The 12458-nt window shown below is 35.9% G+C and overlaps 1 protein-coding gene across 5 annotated transcripts in view; it reads left to right on the forward strand.

Annotated features, from left to right (window-relative positions):
* Positions 1 to 12458, forward strand: part of grik1a (glutamate receptor, ionotropic, kainate 1a) — a 59327-nt gene that overhangs the window by 20181 nt on the left and 26688 nt on the right. For all 5 annotated transcript variants that reach the window (XR_013207093.1, XM_077242670.1, XM_077242673.1 and 2 more), the window contains exons 2-7: positions 2862 to 3029; positions 3543 to 3800; positions 7512 to 7693; positions 7977 to 8030; positions 9205 to 9378; positions 10980 to 11123. Coding sequence is in view for 4 of the 5 variants with exons in the window: in XM_077242670.1 (XP_077098785.1) it covers positions 2862 to 3029; positions 3543 to 3800; positions 7512 to 7693; positions 7977 to 8030; positions 9205 to 9378; positions 10980 to 11123 (980 nt within the window). In the remaining variant the exon portion in view is untranslated. The remainder of the gene's footprint in view (positions 1 to 2861; positions 3030 to 3542; positions 3801 to 7511; positions 7694 to 7976; positions 8031 to 9204; positions 9379 to 10979; positions 11124 to 12458) is intronic.

Below are 12458 nucleotides of genomic sequence, written 5' to 3' on the forward strand. Positions count from 1 at the left end.
GAATCGCAGAATGACCTGGTGTAACCTGTTTAGCGAATTATATCACATACTTGGTATTATTATTTAGTTGCATCATATCAGACTTGGAATTATTCAAGAGCAGAAGTAAAACAGCTATTGTACTCTGGTTTTTTTTATGATTTATTAAGATAATGCATTCATGTCACTCTCTTTTATGTTCTTAATAATAATCAAACAGCAACACTGACAAGAAAAGCTCACTGCTTTTGTAACTTTAATAATCCTCTACAGTTAGATATACTAAAAAACTCACACTTTTTGTTCCTTTGCTTGTAATTGATTTCTTTGTTCTTCATTTTATTACAGACTGTTTACTATGATGTTCACTTAATTGAAAAATAATCAAAGGCTGCATAACTTATTTTTGAGTGGATAAGTGTCCATCACTCAAGCGATGTTAATACAGAGCAATTCTATACAAAACTTCTGTCTGGATCCTCAGTTTGCAATCCTAAATTGTCAATGTGTGTCAAGCGTCAATGTGGTCTGGATGGGGAAAAAATGATCTAGAACAGAATATGAACTTTGTCAGCTGTTTGAAAATACCTGAGCCAAATTGTATATTCTTTACATGTGTCTTAGCATCGTTGTACCATTTCTTATTCATTTAGATTTTTTTTTTCACTAAAGGTGAACTCTATGTTTAAAGGCTCATCTTGGCAAGATAATGTAAAAATAGTGAAGTTATATCTTTGATGAGTATAAACAGACAGGTCAAAAATATGAGTTGTCGAAATAAATGTGTGCATTAACCTGTTTCAGACGACTTTTGCTGGGATGTGCTTGGATGGGTAATTTTTGGGAAGGTTAATTTTTTCTAAATGGGTATCTAACAGATGGTTTTAATTAAATATATAGCTATCATGACTACTCTCAGTGTTGGTAATGGATATGACAATGTTAATATGTTTGGTCTTGGCAGAATAGATCTGCTACACTGCTGAAGGTACGGGGTTTATGAAAGCGCACTGCAACTGCTACAGTACATGCTGACCAAGTATTTAAAGGTTGAGCTGCGAGCTCATTGGTTACTGATACAGCAGAAACCAATCAGCTGTGCCCCATAGAGAATCATGTGATTGCAAGCAGATTGAGTTAAGGACTTATCAGGCTACATCATTTAGAGTTTCAAGAGCTGGACTAAATTTTTTCAATATACTTTATCATTAACTTGGATTTGATTTGTATTTAACATTAGCTTGGCACTATTGTTTATAACTGTTTTTAAATTAGTATGGACCTGAAATGTATCTATTTTCAGGGAACTGGTTTTATTTATTTATGTATTTATTTTTGTACATTAAGCTAGACACTGGTTTTTAAATATGTTTTTAAGGAACTGTAACTAAACTAGATTGTGCTTTTTTTTTAGCAGGCCTATGCTTTAGAATTAACTTAAAATTGATTTATATTCAGCCTTAGATTGGCCCTATTTTTTGTTACTGCTTTTGAATTAGTGTGGAACTGGAATTAATTAATTACCTGGAGATTAATTTAAATTATATTTGTAAATTTAACATAGGCTCTGTTTTTTAGTAATTGCGTTTCAAAATAAATTTAAATAACTTCTGCCTTGGCTTGTATTTACCACTAGTGCTTTGAATAACATTTTAATGGGATTTATGCATTACCAGGGCATTCATATTAATTTTATTCATACATTGTACTGATTTTTAAATGTATTTTACTTTTACAGTTTTTTTCAATTGCTTACACACTAAAATTAAAACTTTCCCACTATTAGCAAAACCTTACACTCAAGGAGCAAAACACCAGCCTAGATTTGCACAATTGTAAACACGTTGTCAGTTTCACCCTTTTTGCAAAACATTACACACAGTGACTTGTAAAACTCTACAGGAGGTAGAGGAAGAGGAGAAGGAGGTAGAGGAAGAGGTGAAGGAGGTAGAGGAGGAGGCCCAGGTAGACGAAGAGGAGAAGAAGGGGATAGAGGAAAAGGCCTAGGTAGAGGAAGAGGTAGAGAAGGACTTGTAGAGTTGATAGAACCTGAACAAAGAAGACGAGGACCAAATTTGACTCAAGAAATCCGTGCAACACTTATTGACCATGTTATCAACCATGGACTGACACCGATGGAAGCTGGACAAAGAGTTCAACCAAATCTCTGGTTGATACTGTAACGGAATCTTGTTGCTTTTACAGTAGTTTTTCTTCAGAGTCAAACTGTATGTACTTCATGCAGTAATTTTTATTTGTCTACAGATTTTAATTTTTTCATTGATTTCAAGAAATACTGTAAATAAATACTTGAAATATGAGTCTGCAGAAATCAGTGTTGTGCAGTGCTTGGTAAGTTTATAGTAGGCCTATTTGTGTACATTCTCCCTATATCTCAAACTAATCATGAAGAATGTTGTTTGTTTGTCACAATTTTTTTTTCCATCTAAATTATCCCTTACATAACAATGTCTGGCCAAAAATCTAGCACATGCTATTTCCTAAAAATAGTTTTTTTTACAAATGTGTTTTTTATTTATTACAGCAGTGTGAAATTGGTTGCAATAGTGTCTGATCATTGAGGACAGTGCTGGTCAAATGAAAACTAATAGCATTTTCACAAATATGTGTATATCTTTTGACTGAAGTGTGTATGTTTTGACAGAAGTGTGTCATTTTGCAAACAATCTAGGAATTATGGCAATTGAGTGTGGTGTTTGGATAATTGTGATTAGATTTTGAAAAAAAGAACCCAGTTTTCAAAATTGCGTGTAAACAATTGAAAAAAACTGTAAAGTACAAATTTGGAAATATACAGTACAAGTGAGATTAATCAGTCTCCTTATTTGCTTGTTGCTTTGCACTCTTTATTTTGGTTAAAGGGGGAATCTTTGAGACTCGGGAGAATGAACCCGTCAGTATGGATGAACTCGCCTTTAAATTTGCTGTTACAAGTATCAACCGAAACAGAACCTTGATGCCAAACACCACGTTGACCTACGACATCCAGAGAGTTAACCTCTTTGACAGCTTTGAAGCCTCCCGAAGGGGTATGATTTTATTTTTTTGATTGATTTGATTTTGAATTTATTTTACTATTTTATTGTTTGAAGTAGATATAATACATTATATATATTATATTTATTATATTTTATTGTTAATTGAATGTTAATTCAATATATTATGTTATAATTATTTTAAATTGATGGATACAGTTGAGAAGGTCAATACCTCTGATGAAGGACATGCCAAAATAACCATTTTAAGGGGCAACTGTTTCAAATTAGCTACTTTGTTAATTTTATGTATTTAACATATCTAATACAACAACATGGTATTTGTACCTCTAATGCTTAAATATAGAAATTATACTCCAACCATTTTCATAGAAATTGCCATTATAAGCTAATTTAATGAAAACCCAGAACTGAAAAGGCCACACTATAGCTTTTATTATGCTTTGTTCTGTTCTTTCCTCTTCTCTGTTTTTAATACACATTTTCTCATGTCACCTGTTTTTCTTTCCCTGTCTGTTCTCTCTCTCTCCATTTTTCTTCTCTCAGTATGTGACCAGCTGGCCCTGGGGGTTGCGGCGGTCTTCGGCCCCTCTCACAGCTCCTCGGTCAGTGCCGTCCAATCCATTTGCAATGCTCTAGAGGTGCCACACATCCAGACACGCTGGAAACACCCATCTGTGGACAATAAAGACAATTTTTACATTAACCTCTACCCTGAGTACACCTCCATAAGCAGGGCTATCCTGGACATTGTCATTTTCTTCAAATGGAAGTGTGTTACTGTGGTTTATGAAGACAGCACAGGTGAGTGACAGTTATGGTTTAGAAAGGGGAGACAAACGGATATTTGAAGGGCAGCTCAATGTGCTTTTTGAGGTTTTGTAATCTGCAATGGGATCTTCACAGCTTTGTGCTTTAAAATGGAACACTGCAGGCCACAACATTTATACCGAAATCCTATTTTCTGCTGGAAAGAGTGACTGATGTCCACATATATTTACATTCTATTATATTTAAAACAAATGGGAATTCAAACTGAATTCGACATTAACCCTAGCATTGCTGATCATCATCATCTGTTTTGAATGCTGGTTCCCAAGAACGGAATACTGGTATCCCCTTCAGGCCATGCTGGTCAAGTTTTGCTGATGAACATGTATAAACCAATATGAATCCAGCATAAACCAGTTTGCAAGTGCCTTGTGGTTTAAACTGTCTTTTCAGCAGGGATCCCCTCATGGTGTCTACTTACAATTTTGTAATATACAGAGTTTTCTGTTCTGTTAATGTTAGATATAGTATTTTTATGTCAATTAACAGTTCTGTAACTGGTTCGGTAACAGCCAATTTAGAGACACAAACTTCTGCAAAGTCTCAAAGATCGAAATGCATGATAAATGTCATGTTCTGTCATGACAACACTAAAAGATTGGCATGGTAATGGATTTGGCAATGTTAATGCATTTGGTCTTGGTGGAATAGATCTGCTACTCTGCTGCTGCTGCAGAGCAAGTACAGAGACTTGCTACTGCCAATACATTCATAGACATTGCTGTGAGCATGTAAGACACGCTGCTGCTGATGCTGCTGCTGCACATGTAACATGAATTAACTCCCGTAGCAGATCGATACAGGTGGAGCTGGGGAAGGTGGAGGGTTTCTGAAATCGCGCTGCAGACTGCTAACAGCAACACTACCGGTATTTAAATGTGGAGCCACAGCTCATTTGCCGCTGATGCAACAGCAACCAATCAGCTGCGCTATGTACTGTAGATGACGATGCGATCGCTACCAAATTTAGTTAAGGACTTATCAGCCTGCTCCATCTAGAACTTGGTATTTATTGTCTCCTAAAAGAAAGAACCGATTCTGAACTGCCATACTGCCAGCCTATGGTCTTCATTGGCTGCCTGCGAAAAACATCTACTTTGACCCGCCCTCAAACGCTGCAGTTGTAGCTGAGGCCTGGAAGATTTTGGTTTGTGTTGTTGACATGTCGAGGAGACGCTGTTTTCGGCTCTACAAAAGCAAATCCACTTTGCAAGCACATTCAAAGGATGAGATTGATACGGTAAAACCAACGCCAAGAGAGACCAAATCCTTGATCGAACTGTTTCAGACACTCTGAGAAAAAAAGGTGATGCAATGCATGTAAACCTATTGTAGGAGACCTTCAAAACTTAATTAGGGACCTTTAAAATAGCATAATAGGGCCACTTTAAATTCCTGCATTGAAATGCACAGTAATGAAAAATTGCATGTGTCATTGGCGTGTTTAATGCATGATTTAATTTGGGAAGTCTTCTTTTGTTCTAGATTAGTTTGGTTTACCTCGCCCTTGCCCTTATCAGTTTAATTTCCTCTTGACAGCATTATTTCAATACCGTATATCATTTTCTATATATTTCGACTTTTGTGACCTTTTCTAAACTAAAATTGTTTTGAAAACAGTGAAATATTGACTGAATATTGATCTCCTCCCACATTGTTTCCTGCTGATTACAGACATGTATTTCATAGGCCTTGGCTCATGTGTCAGCAGACTGAAGAAATATATCATGATTGGAACGGTTGTTCAGATTTATAATTATTATTATTTCTCTCAAAGTGATGATAAAATGTGTCGATATCTCACTCTGAAGATAACACTGAAGAATCAAACAATAACTGTAGATATAAAACACTTAAAAAATCAACATGACATAATGGGTGACTGACTACATTTTGAATAAATTGTCAATATTGTGCATAATTTATCAAAAATGTATCATTTCAACTTTTTCATCAAATCAAAATGTAATAACTTTCTCTGCCTCTGAGATGACTTCTGTTTTGATGCAATCAAAGACATGCAGATGGGGAAATACTAACTTATAAAAATATCATAGCACCAATATCACCACACAATCAAGTTACTCCAACTTTAAATCCAACTAAATTGTTGCATATGCAACTGCAGCATAATGCGTAATATGCAAATCACGCATAATGCTATAGTTCATCAACACACTTCAAGTGTTCCCCTGATGGCATCAAACTAATCTGGAGAGCAAATCAAATGCAGACAAACTTGAAAAACAACCACAAACTGCCTTGCAAACACTTTTTCTACACTTACACTATTTATTTTTCTACAGCTTAAAATGAACATGCTGACACTGTAGGCAATGTCTTTGTAACAATTTGCTTGCACCAGATAGAAATTGTGTCTGATTGACCAGTTTCAAAATGATTAGTGTGTCTGATTCATAGCCAGTGACTTGGATCGAAATCATTAGGGGAGCTCAGGGAACAGATGCCAGCACAAATTTACCCTAGTATTTACACATCACACCATCTCAGCTGTAGTGTGATTTATCTTGGATTCCTGTGTGCCATCCCATCTGTTTGAAAACACAAATTACACACAACTTTCTGTGTTTATGTACTATACTTTTGATAGCATGATTTATGATCTTATCATTGCTTGGAAGTACGTTATTAAATGGCCAAGACTAAATCAAGGCAAATAACTTGCCTGGAACTAAAAGGGGTTTCATATCTGGTTTTTTTTTTTATTTGTTTAACTGAGGATCATAGCAATTTTGTTGCCCAAACCTGTTATTATGACTGACATATTTCTTTATCCATGCCACTGAATTTAGTTGCACAGCCTTTATAAGAAATTCATGTCCCTAATATTAGTCTGCCACCACTTTTATTGATTTTCTCCCTGAGCCTGTATGGGATATATTTTCTTCAAAATATCACAAAATTTAAGAAATGTGGGTTTTCATTTTTAATCCAGTTTGAATCCCTTTAAGTTTCGGTTACCGTAAAGAAATAATTAATAAAAGCTATTTTAAAGAAGTACCAAACACTGTGATGATTTAATAAAGCCATCATGAGATTATAGAAGAATTACACTTAAATAAGTGATCTGCAAGATTGCCGCTTAATAAAGTTTGCCCATCTGTATAAGTGTTGTTATTGTTAACTAAAACTATTTACTGAAATACAGCTGAAAAAATATATTAAAATATATATATATATAAAAATTCGATGAAAATCTTACATTTAAAAAACGTTACGTTTAAAATAGTTTACTACTTTTTACTATTATCAAGTCTGTTGGAATCATTAGAGAGATGCAATCATATGCAATCATATTCTAGTGAAAATAACATAGAGGATCCTATTATCTAATAACACTGACTGAGTCTGTCATTTTCTGCGGTGGCCCTTGCTAATGCCTTTCCCAGGTCTGTTCAACCTTTAGATAACATTTTGACCTGCTGCGGCTTAATGCATTACTTTTCGCTACTATAGATTGAGTGTTTTGATTAAAGAGAAGCCCCAAATGCATCTGATTGTTATGTATCAACGGAATAAATGAGTCCCAATTTATGGTCCCTGTAAACGTCTGCTATAACACTAGGGAAATCAAAAGTGTAATTACTGCAGCTCGTGATGAGTTTGTTTCTCTTCCATTGCTCCCCACCTTCGATCACTTTTTTTGTGTTCTGTTATTTCAAGGATTAATGCGTATGCAGGAACTGATCAAAGCTCCGTCCAAAAACAACCTGAAGATTCGTATCCGCCAGCTGGCGTCGGGAGGAGGTGACAGTCGCCCCCTGCTGAAGGAGATGAAGAAAGAAAAAGAGTTTTACGTCATTTTCGACTGCTCCTACCAAGTAGCTGCCGAGCTTCTCAAACAGGTTCATCATCCTTTCAATAAATTCTCGTTCTGAACTTTCGTTGAACTCAATGTTCCGCTGATTGAAATGGATTGAAAATGAGAGTCAAGTGCTCCTGCATGCTGTGACCCAGCAGGTTCTCAGAGCTGTACTTTAAAGCGGTCATGTAATTCAGTATGTGCCATGCTGCCTTTATTTCTGAATACTGCTGAAATCGGCTTATTTCACACTCAACCCGACTTTGTTTTCTTTTCCTTCTGGATTCTTCCCAAAAAACATATTTTATTGTGTTTCTCCCCCGCAGCTGATGTCGATGGGTATGATGACAGAGTATTATCATTTCTTCTTCACTACTTTGGTGAGTCTGAAAAGCTCCCTGCTTGCTATTAATAAGAGCTCTTTTCATTGCATTGCAGGTAAAGTGATTTTCTGCTGTTTCTTATAATTGTTACTTGACTGATTGTATGATAAAACCCCACTGACATCTCGACTTACCTTGTACACCCTGGGTGACATCGACTGTCTTATGTCAGGCTGTACAATATTCATTCTGATCTATGTTTGACAGTGTTCACTGAGTTCACTCATTGACACATGAAACTGAAATAGTAGCGCACTATCCTAAGCTTTTGTGCTAATGTTGAAAAAGGTTTTAAAGAATCAGAGTGAAATTGAATTTAGGGAAGAATTTATAAATAGAAAAAGAAAGTCATTCTTTGACAAACTCAAGACAAATTTGAATTTTGGCTTGGAAACCCTTAAGTTTAAAGAAGTTTAAAAAGTCTGAAGTCCTTGACAAAAAGGCCTGACAGACAGACAAGCAGATATGCTACCATTTAAAAGTTTAGTGTTATAGTAGTATACGTTTTTTTTTTAAAGAAATTAATACTTTTATTCAGTAAAAACACATTAAAATGTTCACGTGACTTTACATCGTTACAAAAGATTTCTATTTCAAACAAATGCTGTTTTTGAGCTTTCCATTCATCAAAGAATCCTGACAAATGTATTACAGTTTCCACAAAATATTAAGCTGCACAACTGTTTTCAACATTGACGATAATAATAAGAAATGTTTCTTGAGCACCTAATCAGCATATTAGAATTATTTCTGTAGAATCACTGAAGACTGGAGTAATGATACTGAAATTTCAGCTTTGACATCATAGAAATAAATTATAATTAAAACAGAAAACAGTTACTTTAAATTGTAATAATATTACCTGTTGAATTCAGTAATTCAGTAAATTCGACTTTCTGCTATTTAAATTCCAATTCTACTTCCTGTGGGTTGTGGCCAATTCAATCCAAATTCCAATTTATGAATTTAAAGGGAGACAATTCTTAAATTCTGAGTTTTGCACAACCATAATTTATGGACTCCTAACAAGAGCTTAAGGCTGTACCGCAAACTAAATGGACCATTTCATCTCTTATGGCAAAGAAATACATGTCATGAAGAGGTTATATCTTGTGCAAAGTTTGCACAGCTCTCAAAACTAAATCTGAACAAACTCTTGTTGTCTTTGCAGGATCTGTTTGCTTTGGATCTTGAGCAATACCGCTACAGTGGAGTCAACATGACTGCCTTCCGCCTCCTGAATCTAGATGATTCGTATGTGGCTTCCGTGATCCAGAAGTGGTCCATGGAGCGCCAGCTGGCACCGCCCAAACCTGAGAGTGGATTGATGAGCGGCATTATGACTGTGAGGATCGCTCTGCTGTCATGCTCAATCCTGTTCGAGAGTACTAATACAGTTTACTTTTTTTAAATTTCCGCAATCAAATTCTGGGAGTCAGTTTAGATATCGCAAAATAAAAAAAAGTCTTGTCTTGACTTCCGTTATGAGTTTATACTGATAGAATTAGATCCGCTCCTGTAAGAAATTGCTTAAACAGGACAATTGACCTATTGGTAAGTCCCTCCACTCGAACGCAGATGAGCCAATGGCAGTTAAGTATCAGTTGCACGGGGACCGGAACTCAGATATCTTTAAGTTTCAGCGCCATAGAGAAACATTGGAACATCCGAAGCTCTCATCGGTTTGATAGTGTTTACGCTACAAAAATGGTAAAACGATGTGCCTGGAGTTATTGTATCACTGATTCCAGGTATCCTGAGAGGATGGGCAATGGAATTTATTTTATTCCATCTCCTAAACCCAAACAAGACAATGCAAAATGTCTTCCTGTGTATTAATCCAATGATGTGGACGCAATAACCTGGTTCCCAATGAAGACGAAAACATTAATTTTCCGTTTGTCATACTCTCATTAAGTTACAATTAAAGTTAGTGAGTCCATGCTAAAGTACAAACCTAAATAGCTAACTGTTCTTACGTTTTGTACAGACTGGTCTACAATCAGTGCCTCTCCATATTAAACTGGTTAAATGTAAATTAATTTAATCTTAACCTGCGGTACATGAATAGTGTTGATCCTGGATGTTGTCGTCTGTGATCGTGACGGCCGTAACAGAGGCTTCTCCCGCTTGCACTGTGATCTGTAAACCCTCGCTTCCAAATGAATCTTGTTACCCACCACCATATTTATTTTAAAATCTTTTATATATCCCTCCATGGTATATTTAAGTCCCACATGAATGCCCCTCGACGAGAGGTGGTCCTTCTGTGTCCAACATTTATCAAAAACATCTTGGGACAAGGTTTTCACACTGACATCTGTCATTGAATGACAGTTAGTGACTGTCCGAGTTCGCAACAGTAACTAAGGGGGGCGGGGCTTACCGACAGTCAAACCTCTTAGTAAATACAGTTGTCGATCCCAAACACTGACTGTGTGAACGCACAGTAAAACGAGCCAATCACACTGCTCAAAATCCTCATTTAAATATAGACCAGAACTAAAACCAATCCCTAACTTCTTATAAGCACATCCTGCAAAGTTAGAATAACTAGGATTAAGTCTTACCGCTGTTGACTAATCTACCCGTCCTCCAGAAGGCAGTGTATACCGCTAGCACACTCAGCCTCATTAGACATGCATGAAGAGCTTAAAGCAGAAAGCATCCAGAGATTTATTCAAATCTATTTTTACCATCCAGGTCACATTTTAGCACTGAGTAATACCCAGAGAAACATAAGGTGTGTGCGGCAGGGGACAGGGGAGGAGCTCTTTTCCTGTGATTAGATGGAAAGGAAATTAAACTTAAATGCAATTACGTAACGTTCAATATTGTATGAAAGGTAAACAAAAAACACTTTCTGCATGTATATTAATGTATTCATGTGAAGTTTGATTATATTTAGAGCATGTTTTGTGGGTAAATTCTTCCCTCCTTCCGCAGACCGAGGCTGCTCTCATGTATGACGCCGTGTTCATGGTTGCTGTCGCATCTCAGCGGGCCACACAGATGACAGTGAGCTCCCTACAGTGCCACAGACACAAACCCTGGAGGTACGGCCCGCGCTTCATGAACTTGTTTAAAGAGGTGAGAATATTGTCCTTTATGTAGCAAAACACATTTAATTGATTTGAATCTTAAACTTGATTTGAATTGTATGCGATTATAGACATTTTATTTTTAACTTTACAAGAAACAGTGTTTACACGTGATAAGTGATTACAATTAAATCAAGTTAAAATGCTAAAAAATGAGTTTTATTTTGTCAAGGAATATGTTTTCTTGCTGCTAAAACGCATACACTACCATTAAAAAGTTTGGGGTTTAAAAGAAAAAAAGTTATAGTGGCACAACTGTTTTCCACATTGATAATAATAACAAGAAATCTTTCACCAAATCAGCACATTAGAATGATTTCTGAAGCATCATGTGACACTGAAGACAGGAGTAATGGCAGCTTTGCCATCACAGAAATACATTACAATTTAAAATATATTAAAAAAGAAAGGTTATTTTAAATTGTAAAAATATTTCACTTTTTGCTTCTGATCAAAAGAGACTTCTTTTAAAAAACATAAAAAAATCTTACTGACTCCAACGTTTTGAACAGAAGTGTATATAAACTGCAGCAGTGCATAATGCATCATATCATTAATAAGATGAGCAGTTATTAATGCATCAAATCAAACTCTGAATTATGACAATTTCTGATATGTTTTTTTATTGCATCATTTTATTTATTATAACTAGGGCTGCGTTAATTGCGTTAAATATTTTTAGCGCGTTAAACTGGAAAAAACTAATCGTATGCGTTATATAAATAAAAAAAATTTACGCAGCATCCGTTTTTTCTGTCATTCTTTTGCTAGTGTCACACTCTTATTCATGCAAATGCTTTTAAACCGTTCAAGCGCGACAAATCAAAAGAGAACGCGCTGCCTGTGAATGTCCTCTTTATGTGACACACACACGACGCACAGAAAGACGCTCGCCAATATTGTGTGTGTGCACAGATATAATGCGAAAGCATTCTCTTTTGCACTTGAACAATAACAGTTAACACATCCGAACTGTCCGTTTTGTCCTCATAAGAGCAGCCTTAAATTAGTTAAATAAAGTCTTAAATGAACGTAAAGAGAATGAGACGCGTGTGAGATCCGCGTCATGTGCAGCAGTGGCAGGTCTTAAAGTGACAGCAGCCACTAATTCTGTCTGTCCGTAAAGTTAATCAAAGAACAAAGGGAACAGAAAAAATCACTCACTGCTCTCGACTAAAGAACTATTGTAGCTTTAATAAGCATTAATATTTTCTACCTGTTAGATGAGGAAGGGCAACTGTAAATGTGACATTTATTATGGGTTTATGTGAGGATTGTTTTAAGTCCGCTTAAAAGAACTTGTTATATTTTTTGAAACCTAACA

The sequence above is a fragment of the Siphateles boraxobius genome, unplaced genomic scaffold, assembly GCF_051911475.1.
Source record: "Siphateles boraxobius isolate OS27281-9 unplaced genomic scaffold, OSU_SipBor_1 25, whole genome shotgun sequence".
NCBI classification, from domain to species: Eukaryota; Metazoa; Chordata; class Actinopteri; order Cypriniformes; family Leuciscidae; genus Siphateles; species Siphateles boraxobius.